The 26,554-nt window shown below is 46.2% G+C and overlaps 1 protein-coding gene across 1 annotated transcript; it reads left to right on the top strand.

Annotated features, from left to right (window-relative positions):
- Lbh (LBH regulator of WNT signaling pathway) lies at positions 1–26,554 on the top strand. Its single transcript, XM_042696718.1, has 3 exons — positions 1–263; positions 3,254–3,356; positions 23,958–26,554. Exons 1-3 carry the CDS (start codon positions 238–240, stop codon positions 24,144–24,146), a joined length of 318 nt encoding a protein of 105 aa, XP_042552652.1. The 5' UTR covers positions 1–237; the 3' UTR covers positions 24,147–26,554.

Below are 26,554 nucleotides of genomic sequence, written 5' to 3' on the forward strand. Positions count from 1 at the left end.
CTCGGTGGAGAGCGAGGCGCGCCGCGTGCTCCGCCGACGCCGCTGGCAGCAGCAGCAGCAGCAGCAGCAGCGGCAGCGGCAGCGGCAGCGGGGCGGTCTCGGGAAGGCGGACCGGCGATCGCGCAGTGCCCGCGCTCGGCTTGCCCGTCGTGCCTGGCAGCGCCCGTGTCCTCCTCATTCGGGACGCACAGACCATTTAAAACCCCCAGGGCGTGGGTCAGCCTCCCCTAGGACTTCATGTCTGTGTATTTCCCCATTCACTGGTGAGTATCCTAAGCCGGTGTGCCGGGCTGCGGGTTCGAGGTCAGCCGGTGGCACGGACACTGCCCGCCCCAGCCCCTGCGGGAGTCACATCGAGGTGGCCCAAGGTGGGGGGGGGGTGGCCCGAGGGCCAGCCAGATAAAGGAAGTGAGCTGGGAGCCCTCCCTGGAGGGATGGGAGGGCTGGGGTGGGGTGCAGGAGCCCAGGGTCCTGCCTGAACCCCCACCCTCCGGGGGGACCCCCTATGCGGAGACGCGTGCCGCCCGACGCGGGGGGGGGGTCTGCTCTCCCCTCCCCTCCCCCCTTTTTTCCTTTTTGTTTGCTTGCGAGCCTCGACGTGGAGGCCGGACGTGGAGGCCGGCTGTCTGCAGCGGGGCTGAGCCGCTGCAGCCTCCGGGTTTGCAGAGCTCTGGGGAAGGGGGGCGGGGGACGCTGTCCTCACACCGAAGCCACCAGCTGCAGCCCGGCCCGCGCGCACCCTCTCCACCCCTGTCCTCCCAGACCCCCTGTCTCCTAGGGGCCGGGCTGGGGAGAAGCCACCCTTCCTGGGCCAGGTTGCCGGGAGCGAGCTGGGGTGGGTAGACGTTTGTCCCTAGCCAGCGTGATCAGGCAGAGGAAGGATGGGGGAGAGAAGGCTCCTGGTCGCTGGGACGTGCGCGCAGGCGGCTGCTTCTTCCTTCCTGAGCTGGGCAGGAGGAGGGGCTGGGGGGGCCGGGGAAGAGGAGGGGGCGGCCGAGGGGGACCAGAGCCGGCCATCTCCCGCGCATGCTCTCAGGTGCCGGCACAAAGAGCTCAGACGGGATGGGGACAGGGGTGGACTGTAGGGAAAAGCCCCCGTCCCCCACCCCGGCAAGTTCATGCTTCGCGCTTCAACTTGTGGGACCTGTTCCTCAAATCCAAGAGAGGACGGAACACCCCTCCACCAGACCACGAGAGCCCCGAGGATGCTCCTCTGGCTATTCGTTTGTTTTGGGGGGATTTTAAGGACCCAGGGGAAAATTGCCTTGCAAGTCCCAGTTCCTGAATCTAAACTTGTTCTCCAGCCCAGCATCTTTCCCTTAATCTCCCCTCCCATCCAACAACCTGGCTGTTTAGAGAGGGGACTGAACTCTCACAACGAAGTAAATTCCCTATCCCTGAGACTTTGGTACCCCTCTTTTCTGGGAGGGGGGGTCCTTAGTTCCTTCCTCCTTGGTACACCATTGGTAGGGTGTCTTGAGGGTGAGGGTTTGAAGGCTGGTAGAGATTTGTGTCTCTTAAAATTAAGTAAGTAGCTGGCATTTAGTAAGTAGATGGCCCCTCAAATATATATATATATATATATATATATATATATATATATATATGTTAGACTTCAAGAAATTGGAAGTTTAAGGTTCTTCTATTGACGAGCATTGGATAGTCTGTAACACTTCCTTTCCATAGACTATGTCTTTAATACAATCATGCCATGCATTAAGATCAGCCTCTTAGTAACAAACAGGGCACCTGTGGCTCAGTGGTTGTACCACTGTTTTCAAGATCACACAGCTCTTGAATGGCAGAGTCTAGAACAGAAACTCTTGGCTTCTGTTTCCAAACCTGATGCTAACCATCTCCCTCCTTCCCTCCCTCCCTCCTTTCCTCCCTCCCTCTCTCCCTCTGACTCCCCCCCCCCCCTTCTCCCTCTCCCTCTATCCCCTCTCATATTTCAGTTTTGGAGGCTTGAACTCAGGGCCTGGGCATTGTTCCTGAGCATTTTTCTCAAGGCTAGCATCCTTCCTCCTGAGCCACAGTGCCACTTTCAGAGGTGTATGTGTGTGTGTGCGCGTGCACACACAGGCACACACACGCACGCACCACACATGCTTAATTAGAAATAAGAGTCTCATATACATTCCTGCTGGGCTGGCTTTGAACCTCAATCCTCAGATCTCACCTTCCTGAGTAGCTAGGATTACAATGAGCCCTGGACACCCAGCTCCAATGCCATTTCTATGTACTCTATGTAGTAACAAAGACAATGAAGAACCTGCTGTCCCTGTTTTCTTAGCTATCATCTCTCTAATGCCCACCTCACCTTTTTCTTAAACAATTTGCACAGACATGATGGTGAAAATACTAGGTGTTACGTAGCTGGTACCTGGATTTGATGTGTTTGGCATTGCGTGTTATGGGAACCCTGTGTGTTCCCGTGGCTGTGCGAGGATAATGGGACATTTGTATCCTGCTTAGAGAGTACAAAGCACTTTCACATGCCGGCCATTGGTGGGCCGGCTTAGCCCCTCTGGAAATTTCCTTTGCAATCAGAGTCCTGGTATCCTTAAGGCTTTTTAATCCAGAGGGTGTTGTTCAAACTATGAGCATGCAGCTGCCCACGCTGAGGCGAGGCGAGGCGAGGCGAGGGGAGGGAGTTGGATGGCAGATAAGAAGCTGGCTGAAAAGCTGACCCCTTGGGACTCTAAGTGGGACAGTTTGCTAAAAGGAGCACCAAACAGACGGCCATATAGGGAGCCAGCATGACTGGGCTTTGTTTCCCTGTGGCTGACCTGTTATTGTTATTATGTAATAATAATGATATGGACTTTCTCTTTGTAAATTTATGTGAGATTTTTATTCTAGGTAGTGGAATGAAGGGTGACCTGGAGGAATTAGCTTTTATATGGACACACAACTCAGCTACCTATTGCTGTGGATTTTTTTTTTTTAGCTCATCAATGGAAAGAAAATCCAGGGTCACCCTTTGTGGGAGGGGATTACAGTGTAGAGGAGAGTAGGGAAAAGGAGGTTTGCAGACCATGGGCTTTGCTAATCCATGGTACTGGAGGCCTGGAAGGTGCCTCCTTCCATGTAAGCTTGTTTTGCTGCTGTGAGGTCTGATTTGGGCACCTCTTTTCCTGTCTTCAGACAGTGCCCTGTTCTCAGAGCCATAAAGATGCTGAGAGGAGGAATGTAAGAGTGTGCATGCGTGCATGCATGTGTGTGTTGACTTTTGGTCTGGGTTTCTTGGCAGCCCTGACTGTCTGAGATCGGCCGAGATGACTGAGGTGATGATGAACGCCCCATCCATGGAGGAGATTGGCCTCAGCCCCCGGAAGGATGGTCTGTCTTATCAGGTAAGTTCAGTACTAGGTTCCCTCTGATTGCTTAGAGCCTGGTGGCTTTCATTGGGATTGGAAGAAGACTTGGTTTTGTGTCCCAGTGACACCTATAAGAGCTATGTGACTCCAGGACAGTCCTTGAATATCAGTAATCCTGGGCTGTACACACACACACACACACACACACACACACACACACACACACACACACACACACGGTAAGCATGCAATGTCACAGGAGTGTGGGATTAAGACATAATGCCTGGGACACATAAGGGTCCAGCAGACATTAGCTGTCATTATTAATTAGCCAGCTTGGCTCTGAGAAATCTCATTCCCATTGGCAAAGGTGTACTCAGTTCAGACCAGAACTTCCCTCGCCAGCCATGCCTGGGGAGGAGGAACATGGCAATGGGAAGGCCCATGGGGGAGGGCAATCTGATGGGAGAATGACTGTCAGACCCTCTCTGCCTCCTCAGGGTTGTGAATGAGCTGCTTAAAATAACAAAGGAAGTTCTCTCAAGGTATGCTGCTACTGGAATCTAGCAGAGAGAACATCTTGAATGCCAGATCCAAACTGCAGAAAGATCACAAAAAGGGAGTAAAGTGACTTCTCCACACTCCTTTTCCAGTGCTCTTTCAGGCTTGCCATGCCTAGCAGGCGACAGGGCACTTCAGTCATCTCTGGGGTAGAGAACTGGTTTTGGACTGTCAAGGAATGTTTTTTCCAGGTGCCAGTGGTTTATGCCTATAATCCCGGCTGCTCAGGAAGCTGAGATAGGAGGATCACGGTTTGAAGCCAGCTGGGGCAAGCAAATCTGAGAGACTCCTACCTCCAAGTAACTAGCAAAATTATGACCTCTCATCCTGCGATGAGGACCTAGACCCAGCCCTAGGGAAGAACATGGGTCTTTCTACCCTCAAAGCATTGTTCTTCTGCTGTACCATGCACCTGCACCTTAGATTGGTTCTGATTGTAGTCTAGAGCTATCTGGTTGGTTATTCCCAAAAGTAGTTCCAGGGGCATTGATTTCATAAAGATAGAAACAAGTAGGAAACCTGGAATGATAGGAAGAAGGGACTCAAAAGGAGCAAAGATGAAAACTAAGGTTGGGAACATAACTTCAGAAATGCTTGGGAGGATCAAGGAGGCCCCTTTGTTTTGTGTCAATATAGTCAGTCTTGCTGGTTGCTAATAAGGATCCCATGAAGCTATAGAAGTAGGAAGCTGAGGGTGCTGCTTTTTCCTGGGCTGGTTGCATATTCTCCTCCATCAAAGTAGGTCAAGAAAGACAGTCAAGGGCCTCCTGGCCTAGGGGGAGGTACAGGACTTTCCTGGTCAACCATCCAGTGTGTTTTTGTATAGTAATTTCCAAGCCTCTGAGTCACATTGAATCTCTTAATGGTTATAGGTGAGGTTTTTTTTCAGTTCTGGGTTCTAGATTTCCATCACAGAACCTTTCCAGACATAGTCATCAGTAAGTATTGCATGTACTTCTTGTATTCTTTACAACATCAGCCAGACACTGCAGGGTAGTCTTTTAGAACTTTAAGTCCTTCAGGCCCTTCTTCTAGATCTGAGGGTTATTAGCGCAAGTGACCAAGGAATTAGAGGAGTTGAGTTAGGGCTGCAGTGGCCAGAGAAAAATAAGATCATGTCTTTCTGGCCTCATGATGCTGGCTCTAAATCCCATTCCCACAGTCCCCAGGAAATCTGTCCCTGTCCTCTGAGTGGGGACCACTGCCCAGTACCATAAGACCTTACCTGGAACTTTGGATCACTATTTTCATGAGAGGATTTCAGAAAGGGCTCTTGGTTACCTTGATGTGGCATGAAGCAACACTTATTGGGCCTTGTCCATGTGAAACTTGCTCTGTTGGCCACTTCCACAGAGTCTAGGTTTGGGTTGGGGAACTAACATGCACATGAACTTACCGAACACAGGCAGTGTGGTCAGTCATTCAGGGATGGGCTGTAGGAAGCTACAGTCAATCTCAATAGAAGCCGTGCTGATGCAATTTGATGGACAGAAGCTGAGTAAGTGTGGGGCAGGGAAGTCAGGGTAGGGCTTCAAAGGAAAATGAGGACCTGGGAGGGATACTACCACCTTTTCTGTAATTTTGTTGAGGCTTCAGATCCCTCTTGGCTAGCTCCTGTTTAGGCTAAATGAGGGGCTCGGAAATGAGCAGGTAGAACAACTTTTAGTTGACTCTCTGGGCCCCTTCAAGCTAGTGATATCCAACTAAAAGCTTTTCCACTAACGTTCTGGGGATTGTCTGGGCCGCCTCTTGAGCTAAGTCTATCACCATGAATACTTGGGCTTGGCTCATGGCTAGGAGTCTCAGAGCTCTGTTCTTGGCTTTACTCCTGAGGATAATAATAGTATGTAGCTTTTTCTGAGACCTACTTTTCCAAGGAACTGAGAGAGGCATTAATCCTGACTTGGCATATGAACAGAATCTCAAGCTTGTGATTTGACCTTGGAACAAGGTCATCAGATATATATGACCCATTGGAATTTGTCAATCCTTGCCCCCACCATCTAGCCCTACTGAGAATGAAGCTTTTCTGATTTCTTTCTCCTGGGCGTGACCTGTCTATCAGTACCTGTGGCATTTTGTACTTCTCAATGATACCTCACCGTCTCCTTACCTGGTCATTGAGAGCAAGGGATAACTTACTGTTATCTTTATCCCTCTCCCTCCCTCACCCTGGATGCCCAGCATCTTCACATGGCAGGTGCTGGGCATGTAGGCACCCATTATTACTTCTTCGCTAGCCTCAGACCTATGTCTGTCCAGGTTACTACAGATAGATGCATGTTTATGTCCTGAAAGATTTAGGTCGGTCTACTACTGTCCCTTGAAAGTTAGTGCCATATTGCGAGCATATTTAAAAGTCTACAAATCCTCTGCCTTGTTTTGTCTACATCTCCCGTGAAACAAGTGGAACCTATGCTTGCACATTTACTTGGCACAAATTGTGACACCTCATGGAGTGGGTGAGTAAATGGTTACTAGAAAGTCTGAGGACATGTTGAGCAGGCTGCAGGCAGCAGCCAGCTCTCAGAGATGAGTGGGAGGATCATTTGTGTCCACCAGAGCCGTAGCATTTTCTTCTGCAGTCTCTATCTGTCTGTCTGTCTGTCGGCCTGCCTGTTTGTCTCTCTCTCTGCACCTTGTTCCTGAGTACCAGCCTGGGAGACAGGATGTCTACATCCATCCCATGCAAGTCACTGGTTTCTTGGTGGAGCCTGCTCTTTCCACGGCTCTAGGACTCTTTAAGAATATGGTGATTGGGGCTGAGGTAGAGTCTTGGTAGATTCTTGGTCTAGGATGCCCAAGCCCTGCATCCAATCCCTAAGCACTGCAAAAAACAAATAAATAGAGTTTGGGAAATTGTCTCTCTCCGAGGGACTTTTTCCATTCTATACCCACATTGGCCTGGGCTCTAGACAGAGAAGAGTCCTGGGGATTTGTCTGTGGAAACCCAAGGGGCCCTGGGATGCTGGCCTTGCTGCCTAAACTCCCCTAGCATGGCATGCGGAGGCTTACAGTTTTATGCCCTTGGTGATATCTGGTTTTCATTTCTGTCTGTCCCTTCCTTTGTATCTGATACTGTCATCCTTTCCTGGGCTCTTTAAATCCTTCCCTTAGCAGCACCTGCGTGGCTGCACTTGCCTTCCAGCCACCATTACTCTTGGTCATGTAGAGCTGTTACTCTGGGTCAGGCAGGAATCGGGTCTCTCCTCCAGGAGGCCCCATGCAGGGCTCCCATGCCCAGTGTATGGAACAGATCACAGATCTCCCTTTTGATCACAGAGCTAGTGCTTCCTCTGCTAAGATAGGAGGGAGAGAAATTGGGCAGGAGGGAGAGTGCTGGGCTGACCTTTCTTTATGTCTGCCTATTATTTGCTTCTTCCCGTACCAAGAACCTCAGTTGTGGCTGTGTTCCTGGGGACAGGACTGAAGGATTTGTGTGGCCTGAAGAGCAGCTTCCCAGTACCAGGTCTTAGAGTCAGCTGCTGCCTTCTCTGCCCCCTTACTCTATAAGAGTAGTGGCTTCTCTCTAAGGAGAGGCTCCCTGTTATCACAAACTTTCCTCCCATCTTTGTAAGTCTGTCTGCATGAAGTCTTTTTTTTTTTTACCCTAATGTGCTGGTACTGATGCTTGAACCCAGGGCACGAATGCTGTCCTTAGTTTTTGATTTTTTTTTTCCACTTAAGGCTGGTGTTCTACCACTTGAGCCATACCTTCACTTCTAATTTTTGGGCAATTAATTGGAGATAAAAGTGTCACAGACTTTTTTTGTTTGTTTGTTTTGGCTGGCATCACACTGTGATCTTCTGATCTCTGTCTCCTGAGTCACTAGGATTATAGGTGTGAGCCACACCAGTGCCCAGCAGTAGGCATGAACTCACTGTGCATTATTGTATCTGGAGCAGCAAAGTTCAACACTGTTATCTTCCCCCGCCCCCCCCACCCCCTTAGTCATGGGACCAGAATTCTGGGCCTGGGTGCTGTCTCTGAGCTCTCTAGCTCAAGGCTAGCACTCTATCACTTGAGCCACAGCGCCACTTCCGTTTTTTTTTTCTTATGGGGTACTGAGGAATAGAACCCCGGGCCTCATGCATGCTAGGCAGGCACTCTACCACTGAGCCACCTTCCCAGTCCAACACTGTCATCTTATAAGTGCCCCTCTAATCCCACGCAGCACAGCCGGGCTGCCTAACAGTAGAATCTGCTTCCTTTATCACTGGTGAAGCCCTCAGGCAGGTTCTTACTCACCTTCCTGTCCCCACCAGGAACTCCTCCTCCTCCAGACTGGACACAACTTATCAGCTACATTTGTGTCCTCCTCCCCACTCCCCTTGTCTCCTTGGTTACCCCCAGCCCATCATACCCCACATGGAGTCCAGAGTTTCTCGGAGGCTGCGATGAGCAGCTGTGCACACAAGTCCCATGGTCGTCAGGAAATCGTCTTTCACAACACCAGACTTTAAAAAGCCTTCGTTGTCCCTAGGGAGACATAAAGCTAAAATTCCAAAAGCCTTGGCAGGAGAAGGGCAGCCATAGACACGACAAGTTACTGGAATTGGGACAAGTTTTCTTTCTCCTATCCTCCTTATTCCCTCCACCCCTCTCCTGGGTAGAAATCATAGTGAAGGGAATACAGCAGGCAGTTAGGACCATGGGGGTCAGAATCACAAGGTGCCTACTTCTCTCAGTGGCATTGGCCCTTACAGAGCCATCGCCTCTCTTCTTTCTACCAAGTCCATGTTGTCTGAGGATCTAGCATCTTCCCTCCTGTGCTGAAAGCCTCAGCACAAAGTCATGTTCATTGCTGTGGATGACCCCTGGATTAGGGCCTATGGAGGGCTGGGAATTGGTCCCCTAGGAGACTTCTCCCTCTCCCCCTGTCTCCTGTGCACACAACCGTGGGTCTGTGCGTAGCCAGCAAGAGAACAAGCGTTCTTCACTCTCCAGCCAGTCTGCACACTGGAGCTATACAGCTAGCTGCTCTCAAAGAGCCTGTGTTGGACCTATCGCCTCCCTCTCGCAGTGGCTGTGCATCCATCCATCCCGCTGCAGAGCCAGGGGCTGTGTCTTAGACTCCACTTTGTTCCTACAGTGTTGAGAACACAGTCCCTTAATGATTAGGTCCTTCCCCTCTCCCTTTCCTGTGCTGAGAACGATCCGGTACTCTGGATATCCCATGGCAAATGTTTTCATAGAATCAGATATTTTTTTCCCCTCCAGTTCACCCAGTCTCTTCCATTGGATAAGAAAAAGGAGGATTGTACCGTGAGGAAAAGGGATGCTTTTGGGTGGTGAATCTTGTGATGGAAGCCAAGTGCTATTCCTGGGTGTCTAGCAAATGTCCTGAGCTGATCTTTCAGGGCCAAGTGCTGAAACAGTCCTCAGAGGATATGAAGACAAGCCCTCATTCATGCAGGGTGGAGGCTTGTGGGGGGTTTCCTTCTATTCCAGTCTTCTGCTAGCCTCTCCCCTGTGTCCATAAATCAAGTCCAGTGTCTACTGAGTGCTTCCCTCTATAGTCTGAAGATGACTCCTTGTGGCTCAAGCCCACCTTGGACAAAATGTAAATGTGCCTACAATTTCCCCAAAGTGTTGTCAAATAAGCATCCTGGCCTCGAGGGGAGTAGGCTGGGTGTGGGGACTTCACTGAGTTCCCTGTGGCTTGTTCATTTTGATAAGTTGTTTTTAAAAGGCCCTTAAGCATCTAGCTATACACTGGACATTGGCCTCTCAGCCAGGAGAAATGATGGTATCAATGGGAAGGAAGGTTCTGGATGGACCTGAGCAAAGAGAGTGTGATGAATGTCACCCAATCATCCAGAGATGGTTGATCTCCAGGTCTGCTTACCGTGGTTCAGGGGGTAGTTTTCTTGGTAAAGTATGTATTTTATTTAAGAAAATATTTGGTAGTACTGTTTTTTTAATTCACTGGCTTGCTTGCTCTGCTGGTGCTCTCCCACTTTAGTCATGCCTCCAGCCCTCATTTGCTTTAGTTTTTTTGTTTTTGTTTTTGTTGGTGGTGGGGCTTGAACTCTGGGCCTGGGCGCTGTCCCTCAGCTCTTCAGTTCAAGGCGAGCGATCTACCGCTTGAACTACAATGCCACTTCCGGTTTTCTAGTGGGTTTTATTGGAGATAAGAGTCTCACAGACTTTCCTGCCCAGGCTGGCTTTGAACTATGATTCTCAGATCTCAGACTCCTGAGTAGCTAGGGTTACAGGCGTGAGCCACCAGCGCCCAGCTTGCTTTAGTTTTAAGATGGGATTTCTTAGTTTTGCCCTGGTCAGCCTCAAGCCAAGATCTTCCTGCCTCTGCCTCTCACATAGCTAAAATTTCAGACCCTTGCCACCATGCTTGACCTCAATTCATTTTTTATGGCAATTAGAAAAGCATGCAGTAGTTCAAAGAGAAGAAGAAGGAAAAATAAAAACACCGTGTATTGCTCTCTGAATACCAAAACATTTGTACATCTATTTTTTACATTTTTCTATTTTTAAAAATCTGCTGTAGTGAATCCTTATTTTTCATTTAATATAATATTGTGACTGTATTCTTTGTATTTTGTTTCCTTTGCAAAATAGTATTGCATCTTGTTACATGCCTTTCTAATTACTGAATATTTAAGTTGTGGCATATTTTGTTCTTACAAGAAACAATGTTTTGAACACTATTTTACATAAATTTTTTGCACAGGCTTGGTTTGTTTCCTTGAATAAATTCCTGGAGGTAAAATGTCTGATTCAGAGAAATTCAACATCATTAAGCCTCTTGATTATGTATTACCTTAAAAAAATAAAAGAGCATATCAAAACATTAAGCTCCTAGCATTGAAAGCTCTAGAAAACAACAGCTCAGGGGGGTAACATCTACTGAGATAGGGTAATGATTGAGGAGCACTGTGTACTGAGTCAGAAAGGTGCTTGTTTTTGCAGTGTGTTTCAACATTATTTATCTTTTCCTGTAGTTCATTATTTATTCCAAGCATGATGATAATGATGATGTTGAAGCCAAATTTAGCCATGATAGGCACACTCTGGATTACACATGTCCATGGGCTGGCCATGGCTCCAAGTGTCCTTTTTATTCCATTAACAGCATTGGAGTACTATATGACCTTGGACAAAACCAGGAAATCCTTTTGACTTAGAGACCTATGAAGCTGGGCCAGATGCATGCTTAGTCCAGTAAACTACTATGAGGTCCTAGGGGTTCTTGGCCTGGGTCATGGAATGGTCACATTTGAGAGATACTGCTTCCCTGGCAGTAAGGCTCAGCTGGATGCTTAGAAGTAGATTGAAACATAATGGATATCTTGAACTCAGAATCCAGGGGCCTTCTACCCCAAGTCTGCTGGACTCCAGGTGCATACAGACAGCCTAGCCAAGCATTTGAGTAGAGGCTACAATCCTCTTATTGGTTTATAAAGTAAATTCAGGCATTACACAGACAACTTTAGAAATGTTAGTACTATTCTGGTTACTATCTATGACACCTACACTAGTTTTACATTTTTGTGGTCATGGAGTTTGAGTTTTACACACCTATGCTTTTCAACAAGTGAGTAAAAAAAAAAAGCAGGTATCTGGATATAACAAGAATTTGGAAGGTTGATACTTCAGCTTCTTGAACTGTGAAATTATACAGTACAGTTCTTCTAGGGGACAGTACTGCTGATATCACAAGGGAGTTTGCTTTCTTCAGAAGTTGCTTCTATCCTCTCAGACAGAAGCATTCAGAACAACAGCTACTATGCAATTATGATTTCTGTATTTGTTTGGTCTTTCGCTCCCTTGGAGGAGGCAGTTGAAGCATCCGGATCCTTTCTGGCTGTTTTGCTTGGCACGTTAGTTTCAGAGAGTTTCATGCCAAATAACTTCTTAATAATGCTTCTGTGAATACACTACTCCGCATTTGAACAGTGTTAAACAGGAAGATGGCTGGCCCAGGGATTCATAGAAACTTTCCAAGAGCCATGTCAGCAGGAAGGGTTCTCAGGAAATTCATATCCTCATTTTCAGCTTCCTTCTGTGACTTTTTCAAATTACAGTTCCTGAAGATAGGCTTCTGTGATTTCCTTTTCCTACCTTTCTGTCACGACTGCCCTCCCTCTCTTTCTTTCTTTCTTTCTTTCTTTCTTTCTTTCTTTCTTTCTTTCTTTCTTTCTTTCTTTCTCTCTCTCTCTCTTTCTTTCTTCTTTTCTTTCTTTCTTTCTTCTTCCTTCCTCCCTCCCTTCCTCCTTCCCTCCCTCCCTCCCTCCCTCCCTTCCTCCCTTCCTCCCTTCCTCCCTCCCTTCCTCCTTCCCTCTCTCCCTCCCTCCCTCCCTCCCTTCCTTCCTTCCTTCCTTCCTTCCTTCCTTCCTTCCTTCCTTCCTTCCTTCCTTCCTTCCTTCCTTCCTTCCTTCCTTCCTCTTTCTCTCTCTCTCTTTCTTGGTTTAGCAGATTTATTTATTTATTTTTATTGTAAAGGTGCACATCACAACGGTGATACACACAGTCACATATACAGTTACATAAGTCAAGTAATGAATACAATTGTTTTTGAACAATGTCACTCCCTCTCTTGTTTTCTCCTCGTTTTTCTCCTCCTGACCCCCCTCCTCTACAAGCTGTGTAGTTCATCTTCAATAGAGCTGTCTAGTGAGTGTCACTGCTGAGTTAGTTCACCCTTTGTCCCACCATTTCTGTGCTTCCCCTTCCCCTCCCCAAATCAGATAAACTTACAGATAAGACAAAAGGTACAGAAATTAAAAAAACAGCGACAAAAGGGAAAAAACAAAAGAAAAAAAAACAACCGCAAATAGTGTGATTAAAAAAAAAAAACCCTTGTTTCCATTTCTTGGAGTTCATTTTGACAAGCATCATTTTATATGAGCATATGCACATAGCTATTGAGCTTTTGTGATCCTCTCTAAGGAATATCCTCCTTTGCTCTCACTGTGTGAATGTTTGGAGTCTTGTGTAATTTATCTTGTCTACGTATAAGTTTTTGTTTTTTACTATTCACTGGGATTACTTGTAGATTTATAGGCACATTCTAATTATTACAAATGAGGAAACCATGCATCCTATGTTTCTTTGGGCCTGGCTTACTTCACTTAATATAATTTTTTCCAAGTCTTTCCATTTCCTTACAAATGGGGCAATGCCATTCTTTCTGATGGAAACATAGACTTCCATCCTGTATATATACCACATTTTCTTGATCCATTTGTCCAGTGAGGGACATAGGGGTTGATTCAATATCCTAGCTATGGTAAACAATGTTGCAATGAACATGGTTGTGCTTTAGTGTGGCCTGGTTTGCGGTCATTGGACAAATGCCCAGGAGTGGGATTGCTGGGTTATAGGGAAACTCTATGTTTTGTCTTTTGGGGAACCTCCATACCATTTTCCAGTGTTTCCTCCCTTTTTCTAAGAGAAGATCTGCTTTCTACCCTTCTCTCATGATGCTACCCCACGGTTTGAAACTTTAAGAATGTCAAACAAATGTTGTGGTCTAGGTATCCCTCTAAGGTCCATCTCTCCTCCACAGTAAGAAATTAATCCACTGAGAATTTACCTTTGTGTTTATTAATTATTGTGATATATTCCTTGATCACTTAGGTACTATTAGCTACAATAAGTCAACCCATAAGTTTTTGTTACTTGTTGGGTTTTTACATTTTTTTCTGCATAGTTGTACAAAGGAGTTGCCATTTAACAAAGCAGTTTATGAATACAATGCTCCGCAGTCAGTGTCATGCCTTTCAATATTCTCACTTACTCTTCCCAATGCACCTCTTCCCTTACTTTCCTTAATTGTGTAGTATATACATTGAATTCTTGACTACACCACCCCTCCTCCTTCTCTTCATTCATCTATTCCTCTTCTCTTGGCCCCTTATTGTTGTGTTGTAAGATATAGTCTTGCTGTGAAGTCCAAGCTGCCCTCAAACTTATCATCTAGCTGAGGCTGGTTGAACTACTGATCTTCCTGTTTTAGCTTCCTAAGTACCAGTACTGGGATTATAGGAATGCACTGGAATGCATTACCACACACAGCTTCAGAATTATGTCACAGAATTCTTTTAACAAAACCTTAAGGTCACTGGACATTTGAATATATCTATTTATATACATAATAGATATTCTTATTACAAAGAACCATGGAAAGCTAATGACTGAAACTTATGTATATATATATTATATTAAGAAATATATTTCATTAAGGAAAATATCTATGGAATAAAGGAGAAAGTTTCTGGTAGAGAAATGATGCTTTAAGACTTAAGTATTAGATTTCATGAATTTCTTAGTAGCTGATGTTTGATCTTAAATTGCTATGGTATTTATAACCTATTGAGTTCATTAATAAGAGTGGTGCTTGATGCCAGTGGCTCATGCCAGCTACTTAGGAGGCTGAGATCTGAGGATCATGGTTAGAGGCCAACCTGGGCAAAAGTCCATGAGGCTAGAGCACTAGCCTTGAGCAAAAAATCCAAGGACAGCATCCAGGCCCTGAGTTCAAGTCCCAGTACTGACACACACAGAAAGAGAGGTATACATGTTTCATTTTGCAGTGTTAATATTTATAATATAGTGGGAAGTTTAGGACATGCAAATAGAGACACACTTCTTCTGGAGAAGCGCATAGACTAAGAGTTTAGGAACACTGGATATACACTCTTCCTGGAATCAGTACTCTGTTGCCTCTCAGAGCAGGATGCAGCTTTGAGATTGGACCAGCCATCTGAACATGGGTCATTCTCTACAGAAGTGTGACATTAGGTCACCCAAGGGTTGCTGGGACACCACCAGTGACAAAGAACTCAGGATTCCCCAGCTCAGGGAGTTAAAGAACTGCAACTCTGGATAGCTGGCTCCTGACCTTGGCTTTGCTGATCTCTCTGCCATCATAGGCAACTTATGTCACCTCTTTGGACCTTCATTTCCTTACCTACAGAGTTCCTCTCTCTCATTTTTATTAGAAAAATAAGTAATAAAATGGAATCCTTCAATCTGATCCTAGATTTTCACATTGGATGGGAGGAGAGTATTTCTTATATCCTCCTTTGGACAGGTGTGAAGGCACCTCATTTGATTTTCCACTTGTTAATTTTTGTGCTGGTAGTAGAGGTTGAACTCAAGGCCTCATGCTCTTGCTTAATTTTTTCTCTCAAGTCTGGTGCTCTACCACTTGAGCTACACCTCCACTTCAAGCTTTTGTTGATTAACTGATTAATTAATTAATTGGTGGTTAATAACAATCCCTCAGATTTGTCTGTCCAGGCTGGTTCCAAACCTTAATTCTCAGATCTCAGCCTCTTAAGTAGTTAGCATTATAGGCATGAGCCATCTAAAACCCCTGGTAGGTTCCGCTTAACTATTTTCCAGTTTTGAAATGTTGCCTTTTAACCTTGACTTACATGTTTTTCTTCCTCAGGGTATTTTTTCCCCCACTAGACCAAGAGATCTCAAACTTTTGGTCTCAGTACTTTTTATGTTCTTAATAATTATTTATGATCACCCAAAGAGCTTTTGTTTATGTGGATTTTGTCTCTATTTATTGTTTTAGAATTAAAACAGATTTTTCCACCATTACTAATTCATTTAGAAGAACAATAAAACCATCATATGTTAATATAAATATTGGATTTTTATAAAAGTAACTATATTTTCCAAAACAGAAGATGTGCAATGAGAAGAGGGACATTGCTGAACATGTTTGTAACTCTCTTTCATGTCTATTTTAAGGGGAGATAGCTCAATCCTCACATGTGTTTCCCATAAGCCAGTCAATTACAATTGTTGGTTGAAGTTAGGGGAAAAAAACCTGGCCTATATAGATATGTAGTTAGAAAAGGAAGACATATATGTTCACAGCTTTTTCAGGTGTTTTGAATTAGATACTTCATCAAACCCTAACTGGTAGTGTCTTTTCTTTTCTTTTCTTTTTTTAAATCAGTTGTGGGACTTGAACTCTGGGCCTGGGCACTGTGCCTCAGCTCTTCAGCTCAAGGCAAGTGTTCTGCCACTTGAGCCACAGTGCTACTTCCCATTTTCTGGTGGTTAATTGGAGATAAGAGTCTCCCGGACTTTCTTGCCTGGGCTGGCTTTGAACTGCGATCCTTGGATCTCAGCCTCCTGAGTAGCTAGGATTACAGGTGTGAGCCACCAGTGCCCAGCCAAGTGGTAGTTCCTTAAAAGTCATATGATATCTGAAGTCTATGAATGAAGTTTTCATCTTTTACATTGAAATTCATTGGTGCAGGTTGGAAACATGATTTGGTGGTACAGTGTTTACCTGGTATACATGAGGCCCTGGACGGTCTCCAGCACCACTAACAGATAACATTCATTCATCTGGATTGCCATTTTATTGAATCTTTTACCCATACTTTGTTTTATAGTATAATGCACTGGTTGTTTGAAAAACAAATCAACTCACTGAATTATGCAGATGTCTCAGTGTTGATATATCTCATTTTGTAATAGTTAAAAATTCATATTTGTTAATATTTCCACTGGTCTCAGCAGAAAGTCTGTAAGTATTATTAAGCTGATACAAGTCTAGTTGTCATTTGAAAGCCCAGTTTTTCAAATCATCAGTAACAAATGCAAGCAATCATTTTTCTCAAAGTGACAAGTTCACTTGGTTCACTTTAAAGAAATTGGCTACCAAATACCAAGTTGGAATAATCCATTTGCTAGTCATTCTTTCAAGTAACAATGGTACTCCATCGAGAAAGTGACTAATTCAGCTGGCCACTCAGTCATACGAGTGCTTTGCTTGTCTTAGGACCTCGACACCTGAGTAAGCAGAAGAATATTTCAACTTTTCTGTTTTACCATTCCCTATGATTAAAAATTACCTGCATGTAAGATCCAATATTCAATGAAGATTATCTTTGTTGATGCATTAAGGACATGAATGGACCTGAAAGGACATTACATTTTGGTTTTCATTTTAATTGTGGAGTTAATGCTTGTGGGACCTGTACGATTTACAGCAACTGTATTCGTTAGTGTCACTAATCACTAGTGACACTCCTTGTTGCTTTTTATACTATTCATGCTTGGGTAAGGTGCTGCTAATGTCTTTGGAAGTCAAACAGTGACCATGAGATAGAGCTGCAAAGAAGGCCTAAAAAAAAAGAGTTATTTCCACTCAGGGTGATTTTGGAAGATATGGTAGGATTAAGAAGGGTACTCTGGGCAAGGATGGGAAGGCTGTATGATGAAAGAAGGAATCGGGTCTGATCATGGGACGTTTGGGTAGTATGAGTGTACAATAGAGAGAGAAAGATCTGGTAGACTGGAGACCTGTCTTCTTTCAGTGATGACATAGTCAGATGCGGGTATCTGAAATCATCTATGTCAGATAACTTTATTCCTTTTTTTTTCTGTCCTACCTAGAGAGCTTTGGGAAACCTCTCACATTTCAAAAATACTCGTCTGTTCTCTGGGTCCAGCATTATTAGTAGCAATTAATATTAATTAATTGGAATCTGGAACTCTTGCCTTGCAGGATGGGTGTGTGTTTGAAAGATGTTTATGACAGATGGTGTTTATCCCAAGGATTTCCTTTTCTTTCAAGTTTCCAGGCTAGAGGCTTAAGCATCTTTGATCCAAAGGAAGGAGGCTCAGCAGTTGCTCTACAGCCCAAATCTCTGCTCAAGTGCCCTGAGGATTAGAGGCACCAAGGAAGAGCAGGACAGAGTGAGGTAGACTTAGTCCCAGCTCAGGGAAGTGGGATGGTCAGCGAGTCACTGGCATTGGAGCAGAACTGGGTTCTCCCCTCCTATCCCTGACTGCCCTGCTACTCCGGTGCTATAATTCTTTCTGCTCTTACCAGTCACATACCACATGAGAAACCACTAAGGTGCAAACAGTACAAACACTATAGTGATTAGAAAATAGTAGAAGGCAAATGTTCCAAAGATGGTCAGGGGCAAAGTGCAGGATGTTCTGTTCATCTGAATCAATGAGCTGCTGCTCATTCATTCTCCCCTTGGCAGAACAGGATGCTGGGAGAAATCTGATCATTGTTACAGACCAACCCCCTCCTAGGAAGCAATAAACATACAAGGCCAATCCATTGTTAATCTCTAGAAAAAAATAAACTCAGATATGGGGCACTGGGAGTCAGGAGGAATCTGACCTACCCAGGTGCAGGTCCCTAGAGTGACGAGCTGAGGGTTGGAGTAGGAGACCCTCTGGCTTTAGGGTCTTCGCAAAGAGTCCAGGGGCTGCACAATCCATGGACTTATTCAAGTGCTGAGGAAACAGAAGCACTGGGAGGTAGACAGTGATGCCACAGTCATTTCTCCAGTGAATCTGGAGCCCAAACTGCTGTTCATATGCTACTATCCCAAGCTATGGCTGTTGGCTTTCCAGGTCCCTCCTCACTCTAAATGCTCTGTGGGGACGCCAGCTTGACTAAGTTAAGAACCAGGCCTAGGAACTCAAGAGTTTACACATACCTATATTAGATTCTCTCCAAGGCCCTACTAGTGCATTCATCTGAATTTATACAGGGGGAGAAGAGGGGAATGTCTGCCTCTTAATAGCCAACATCAGTATCCACTCTGAAAACACTGCAAAGAGAGTGTGTGTGTGTGTGTGTGTGTGTGTGTGTGTGTGTGTGTGTGTGTGTGTGCATGTGCGTGTGTGTGTGCGCCAGTCTTGGGGCTTGAATTTGGGGCCTGGGTGCTGTTGCTTAGCTTTTTCACTCAAGGTTGGTACTCTACCACTTGAGTTACAGCTCCATTTCCAGCTTTTTAGTAGTTAATTAAGAGTGTCACAGGCTTTCTTTCCCAGGGTGGCTTCAAATTGTGATCCTCAGATCTTAGCCTTCTGTGTACTAGGATTACAGGTGTGAGCTGCTGAGGTACCCGGCTTTCATTTCTCCATTTCTCTCAGGAGGCCACTGAGGTTCTAAAAAGTCAAAATGACTTGATCATGGTTGCATGGCTAGGACGAGATGGAACAAGGTAAAAACAGAATTTTTCCTGGCTCATTTGTGGGATGGTGATTTTCCATAGCAGCTTTGGGGTTGATTCTTTGTTCTTCTCTGCAATTGGAGAGGGTAGAGGCTTACTGTGTGGTTTTGTACCCAGTGCCTTGGGGAACTAGCCAGACTGTTTCTCCCAGGCTCTCTGCCCTCCTTCCCCTCCTACTGCCCCTCCTCCATCACTCCTTTCCTCTGTTCCTCCCCAGCAAAGAGGAGCAGGGTGTTCAGGCTGCCAAGGTCTCAGCTTGCAGAGCTGGTAATTAGCTCTTTGTGTCCAGTTAACCACCTTTCATCTCCTCCACCTGCTGGTGTCTGCTTTCCCTATCAGCATCACTTAGCCCTCTGTGGAGCCCCTCCAGCCTCTCTGTGGCCAGCTCGACTTGCCGACTGAGGGATGCACACACGGGCAAGGGTGGCTCTGACCAGAATCACTCACATTTTCCACACGAGATGCCAAGCATCTCTGTCTTCTGTCCCCATCCCAGGGGTAGCCAGCTTTCGGTCACCTGGCTTAGAAGCAGACAGTTGATAGCCAGTCCTCCAAATTTGGGGCCTTTGGAGACTTGGTGTTGCCTTTCAGTTCCCTTCCATGTATGAAATGGGAGCTGGCTTACCTGGGACTTTCATACCCGAGCAAAACCTTGCTGATGAACTAGTATTCTCCAGAAGCTTGTCCCCAAGCCCCTAGTTTTCAGTTGTGAGGTCACCTGTGTTGGTCAGCCAAGCAAATCACCTGAGTTTTTGGGACAGCTCTTCCTTCGTTGTCTTCGTAATTATGTCTCCAATGTAGTAGTCTCTAGTCACAGGTAGCTTTTAAAGTTTTTATTATATTTATATTTATCTTATATTAAGCCATATGTAAATTCATCTCAATGAAATTCAGACATACTAAAAGTGCTCAGGAGCCAGCACGTGACTGACTAGTGTCTGCTTATTGGACATTACAGAATATTTTCATTATAACAGAGCATTCTGAAGGACAGAACTCACTTCTGCTAGAAACTCCAATATATTAGCTTCTCAACTCCATCTCACAGGCTATATCCCTCCTCGATTATCCTGAATCCCCCTTGACCTTTCACACGAATTCATTTGAGTACTCCGAATGTGATGACTTACTGGGATTGGGGACCACCTGACAAAATTTGCCTCTCCAGAGTTGGCCCTGGTAATGCCTGCTACGCTTGCACAGAGGGGACACACACACACACACACACACACACACACACACACACACCTCAATGATTTCTTAGAGTGTGGTTAACAAGACTTTATTCTATTTGCAAAGGAAAGGCTTGGTGCCCATTCCTTATGTCCAAGCCCTCCACCCAGGCAGCCCATATGACAGTTGGATGCAACCAGCAATGGCTATAGATGTAGGGCTGGGAGAATCACAGCTGGGGATGGCTGCTTCTAGATCTACCCTGCCCTGGATGAGGATAAAAAATGCTCAGTTTCCAAAAAAAAAAAAAAAAAAAAAATCCTCAGTTTCCCCATCTTTATTTCTGACCCTCTTAGAGAAGTGTCTGTGCTGAGAAAGATATTCTCTCTCTCTCCCTCCCTCCCCCTCCCCTCTCTCCCTCCCCTTGACTTTCTGCAATTCAGAAGGAAAAGAAGGGGCACTCTGGACTAGGATGTTGACCAGAAGCAGTTTCTTTTTGGAACAGGAGTCATTCTTTATTCCCTGCCAATTCCTGCAGGCAACCGACATGCTGGGCTGGCCTCAACCCTACCTGTCATGTGCTTGGCAAGTCTAGCTCAAGTTCTTTTTTTTTCTTTTCCACTCCCTTCCCCACACCATCCAATTACAGTTGCAACCTCTCATTTTTCTGCTGCCTGGATGATTAAAAAGCATGACTTAGTGGAAAAACATTGACCTCCTTAGGGTCAGCCTCTTAAGCAGCTGTTGGAGATAAGATTGTTCTAGCAAAAGACTTAGCAACACTTTGTAAGACTTTCTGTCTTGTTTGCAAGGAAACCGTGAGGCTGTTTGTGTCTGGGCACCTTCTGTTTAATTTTGAAGAGAGCAGCAATTTTTCAGAAGCAAAAATTCATATAATCTGATAATAAAATCTCTGATTTTATTATTATCTGAGTAATTATTATAATGGTTTTTAAAGTACAGTTAACAAGCTTTGTCTAGTCACTTTTTTTTTGGGTCCAGTCGTGGCACCTGAACTCTGGGCCTGGGCGCTGTCCCTCAGCTCTTCAGCTCAAGGCTAGCGCTCTACCACTTGAACCACAGCGCCACTTCCGGGTTTTTTTCTTTATGCTTATGTGGTGCTGAAGAATCGAATCCAGGGCCTCATGCATGAAAGGCAAGCGCTCTACCACTGAGTCACCTTCCCAGCCCTGTCCACGCACTTTTTAAAAAGAAAATGGTTCCTATTTTGAGCAATTCAGGGAGCAAAGTTGTTCGGCAACTAAGCAGTATCAGAAGTTCATTGCTCAGATTTCCCTCCAAGGAGTTCAAAGACTTAATTGTGGCATGCTTGGTATGAAAAGCATATTTGGAGTTATTTTAATTGCTGTCTCTTGCTTAGAAACTGGCTACTTGCTATCGTGATGTTGAAATTGCTCCGGAAAAGACATTTGAATTTTGTTTGTGTCCCCAAAGCATCCCACCATCTCAGTATTTGTCAAGAACTTGTAACCATGTAATGAGACCAGAAGGTTACTTGACTCCTCAAAAGGAGAAATTAAGCCTGGAATTGAGAGGACTTGACAGAAATCAATCAATAGCAATCACAGTGAGGACCTCTGTTCTGTGGCTCAACTGAGTATCCTCAAATGAATACTTCCTTCAAATTCTACAGTCACTTTCCAAGGATATGGCCTTGAGCAAGGGACATGCCCTCTGTACTACAGGGTTTTTTTTTGACCCATGCAATAGGAATCACTCAACCAGGTGCTGGTGGCTCACACCTGTATTCCTAGCTACTCAGGAGGCTGAGATCTAAGGATTGTGGTTCGAAGCTAACACAGGCAGACAAATCTGAGAGACTCTGATCTCTAATTAGCCAGCAAAAAAAAAAAAAAAAAAGCTGGAAGTGGAGATATGGATTAACTGGTAGAGTACCAGCCTTGAGCAAAAAGCCAAGTGAGAATATAAGGCCCTGAGTTCAAGCTGGCAAACGTGCACACACACACACACACACACACACACACACACACACACACACACACACACAGGGATCACCCAGTACAGACTTTGTGGAATTATTATTTATGAAGAAAGGGTGCTCAACACAAACTGATCCATCAGCATCAGCATCGACATTGTTTTACCTAAAATCCAAATGAGAGATATTTCTTCCCAGCTTGCATTGAAATCAAATGCTCTCCACTCCTACGGTCTCGTGCCTTTCTAACCTTGTCGCTCCCCACTCAGCACCTTCCAATCTGTGCACATAGCGCAGACCAAGGACACAATTTTGGGGTTAGCTCACACAGGAGGAGAAAGCTGCGGATGGTGTTCAGCTTCCCTCCTTTCACCTGCCCAGGCCTGGCCCCCCCCTGGCTTGTCTTTCTTCTGGCTGCTATTATGATATTTTTTATGAGCCCTGTTAAGTCTTTAATGATGCCTGCTTGGGCAGCTGGCTTAAGGCTTAATCCCCAGCAATAGGCCTTTATTGGATAAATGGTTAATAACCACTGGTCTGTAGGGATTGGGAGGCTTCTTGAGGCCTGTGATTCTCAGAAGCCCCATGTGGCCTTGACATGGTCAGACTGTGACATGGCTGGGGAAGCACCGTGTGTATAGTTGGGGTACAGTAAGATTGGACACCCTCAGTGCACCATGGAAGCTGGGAGGTCCTGAGCATTTCTTCTACCTCTTGGGGACGGAAGACCACTGTCTGTTGCCATGGATCTATCCTCATCCAGATAGGAGCAGGCAGCCTTCTGGGAACTCTTCATATGTGTCTGCCAACTGTTCTCTCGCAATGAACAAGCTGGTGACCTTGAGCAAGTCCTCTGGTCACTCTGGACCTGAGTTTCTTCTTCTGTCAGTGAAGAGCTGGAAAGAGGTAGCTTTAAAGGTGCCAAAATGTCTGTGATTGGGCGAGCCCCTGCTTCCCAGATCCAGCCTCCTTTCTCCAGCTCTTGGGTGTGTCACTGAGGGCTGTGAAAGGCAAGGGAGCAGCAGCCCAGCGGATTAAGTACTTAAGCGGTTGGGCAAAGAATTGGGTCAGCTGTAGTCACAGGGCAGTGTGTGCAGAGGGAAACCACAGAGCCAGACTTGGCCCTTGATTTTATAGCTTGGCTTGGGGTTTCTGCCAACTCTAAGCAGGACACACAGTAGGCATTATAAAACAGACTCACTGATGGAACTCTGGAAAGCCAAGTAGCTTCTTCCAGATGTAGAGCTGCCAGTAAGCCTGGAGTTACTCACAGGTGATAAAGGAAGGTACCTTGGATCTTGTTTCCCGCTTGCCAGTGACTGGGAGTCCTGCGTTCTGTCTGGGTCTGGACTTGGCAGCTATAGTGGGATCAGGACCTGTCTACATGAGGGGCAGGGTGGTCTTGGAGGATAGACAAGAGTCAGACAGACCTGAGTTGGCTTCTCATTCCATCCCCAACTGTCTGTATGGCTAACTTGTCCAAGCCTGAGATTCTTCCAGGCAGCCTGAGAAGCACCGTTTTTTGACTGCCTTGGTTTGAAATGAGCTATGTAAAGAAACTGCTAGGTGCCAGTGATTATGCTGGCAAGAACTTAATACTTCGGTACCTGTTGCATGCTTTGGACTCCAAGAATAAAATGCTTGCTGGCAAGAAAAAACATGGCTTACTGTGATGACATGATTTTTAATTCTTTTTATCTGGAAATAGGAAATAAAATAAACCAGGCTTTACAATTCGGTGGCACTCCTTCCAAAACTTGCAGCTTCAGGATTCAAAATGAAGTCTGATTGAGGGACAGTTGCTCCTAGAACTTTCTTCCCTGGTTTCTGTCTCATGTATCCACAGTGTCTGAGAAGCGGAGCTTAGTCTCCTCTAGACAGACAATATGTGTGTATGAAGAGAACTGAATTTCTCTTTTTCAGATATGCTTGTGACCCAGGTCTGTGCCCTGCTTTGATTTCAGATCTTTCCTGACCCATCGGACTTCGACCGCTGCTGTAAACTGAAGGACCGCCTGCCTTCCATAGTAGTGGAACCCACGGAGGGAGAGGTGGAAAGTGGAGAGCTCCGATGGCCTCCTGAGGAGTTCTTGGTCCAGGAGAATGAGCAAGACACCTGCGAAGAGACAGCGAAAGAAAACAAGGAGCAGTAAGAGTCCCTGCAATCTCGCCTGGGTCATACCAGCCAACAACTTGTACCTGAACTGTTTTTTTTCCCATCTCGATGGAAGAAGAGAGTGAGCCACAAGCTGAAAATATCAAACGAGGCTTCCGTTTTACACCTGCAAATCACCCAGTTGGTTTTGAGTTCTTTTCTTTTCTTGACTTTTTTTTTTTAAGTCGTTGAGCAGCGGAGCCCTCTGGTAACTTGCAAAGCCTTGTGAGAAAGGAAGCTGCTGAGAAAGGGGTGTGGGGTGTGGGGAAGGGGTACAGCTTCTGAGATCAGTATCTGAGCTCCACTCCCCGGAAGGAAGCAGTAGTGTTTGCAGGAAGGGGTCGGAAGGGGAGGCAGTGGGGCTAAGAGGGATGGGCAACTGAACAAGGAACTTTGTGTGTGGGGGGTAATCAACAACAGGCAAAAGCCCAAAGTACGTGTTTTTAAGAAGCTATCAAACGGAGTGCCACAGCCAGGAAGTGCTCAGTCAGCCTTCGCTCTGGCTGCAAGAGCACCAGACACCTGCGGCCTCATCTCCAGCTTTGTCTTACCCAGAGCCAGCGTTTGCTTTTACTTCCGGTGGTGTGTTGGTCGGTGGTGGAAAGGAGGGGAAAGGGGCCGTGTGCAAAGCTGGCTGGCAGGGCACCCTGTCTTTCCCATGGATTTGTCCCCATTGCCCCAGGTTCTCAGAGACCTCAGACACCTGGAAGTTGCTTTGCTTTGCTTTCTTTCTTTTTTAAAGCAGTACTTTTGAGCTTTTTGCCCCTGATTTATCCATTCTGCTTCCCAGCACTTTGGGAGAGTAACGAGAACTCTTCCCACCAACCATCGTTGAACTCCAAGGCCACTGCCTGAGCAGGCAGGTCCTTCCTTCCACTGTCCCCTTCCCCAAACTTGCTCTCAGAGTCCCAGGAAGCAGAGGGATGGAGGAGCTGCTCCACTAGGTCTGCCCATCCTCCTCTAGCCCTGACAGCCAGGCAGTGGTTTCCAGTCCTATTCTGGCTCAAAGCCTACCTGACCAGCAGAAGGAGAAGCAGCAGCAGCAGCAGCAGTAGTACCACACCCCTATGGGTTCTTGTGGGAACTGAGAATACAGCAAGTTTGTTGGTGGGGAAGGGAGCTTCTGTGCAGGTCCTAAGGACTGGTGCAGTCAAGGCAGGACTGTACAGAGATGCCAAGCCCCTGTGCTGCGGGTGTGGGTCAGTGTGAGACAAAAACCGTCACCGTGTGTCTGCTTCTCCTCTTCACTGTTCCTGGGCGTGGGTTGGAGGACAGCACGGGGCACACAGTGGTGTCCTTGTAGAATGGTGGACCTCGTCCATCCCCACCGCCCTCCCACCTGTTTCCAGCAAGGGCTGCAGTGGCGTGAGGAAGACACCTCTGGACTTAAGAGCCCCCAAACTTCTGGAGCAGCAGATTGCAGAAAAGACTCTTCCATTTCCATTTCAGAGCGGGACTCTGTGGGCCCAGAAGCATTCTTCGAGCCTTCCTTAGACTATATCCTGCCAGTTGTCCCCTGTCCACCCCCCCCCCCTCTACCCCCTCAGGTCTCTGATAAGTCCAGGTTGACCCCCCCGGGCTTTGGACTTGTGTGTCTAGCTGTATTTAATACCTCAAGGTCAGTGTGGCTGTGGGCCATGTCGGGGCAGGAGGGTGGAGGTGTGCTGTTCACCCAGTAGGCAGCCGGCTTTGGTTCTGGGATCCCCGCCTCCTGCCTCTTCCCTCTGTCGTCTGCCAGTAATGCACACACCAATGGCAATAACTTCTTCCAGGCTCCTCAAGGAAGCAGGAGAGGGCTGCAGCCGGCCATGCAAGGAGATCTGCTCACCCCATTCTCCTTCCCTTGCAGCATTTCTCATCCCTTGCCTCCCGACATGGGTGGGTGGGGGGGTCTTGCCTTTGAAATCCCTGTGTTTTGGTGTCTCCCTCATCCCTGACCCTGGATTGTTTGTCCCAGTCTTGCTGTGTGACGGGAACGTGCTTGTAAACTGAGTATCCAATTGACTTTGTGTATATGTATGTGTACGGGGTGGTTTCTTCTTTTTGCCGGTCACGTAAATGGCTCTGTACAGCCGTTTGCAGTCTGAGCAGGCCAGGGGCTGACAGCTAAGGCCAGGCCCCTCAGTGGTTGAACCTGCTGTCGGGGACCCAGCTGCTCTCGGACAAGTGGCTGAGCTCCTGTCTGGCCTCCTCTTTTTTTTTTTTTCTCAGTAATTTGTGTGTATTTCTAATTGATTGTATTGAAAAAAAAATCCTAGTATTTGAGTAACATGCTTGTTGTCAGATGAACCTCCTGTAACTTCTATCTGTTCTTTTTTGAGGCTCAGGGAGAAACTAGCATTTTTTTTTTCCAAACTACTTTTTGTCACTGTGACAGTTGTAAATAAAGTTTGAAAATGCTTTCCA

The sequence above is a fragment of the Dipodomys spectabilis genome, unplaced genomic scaffold (assembly GCF_019054845.1).
Source record: "Dipodomys spectabilis isolate Male_0828 unplaced genomic scaffold, ASM1905484v1 ptg000210l, whole genome shotgun sequence".
In the NCBI taxonomy this organism is placed as follows: Eukaryota; Metazoa; Chordata; class Mammalia; order Rodentia; family Heteromyidae; genus Dipodomys; species Dipodomys spectabilis.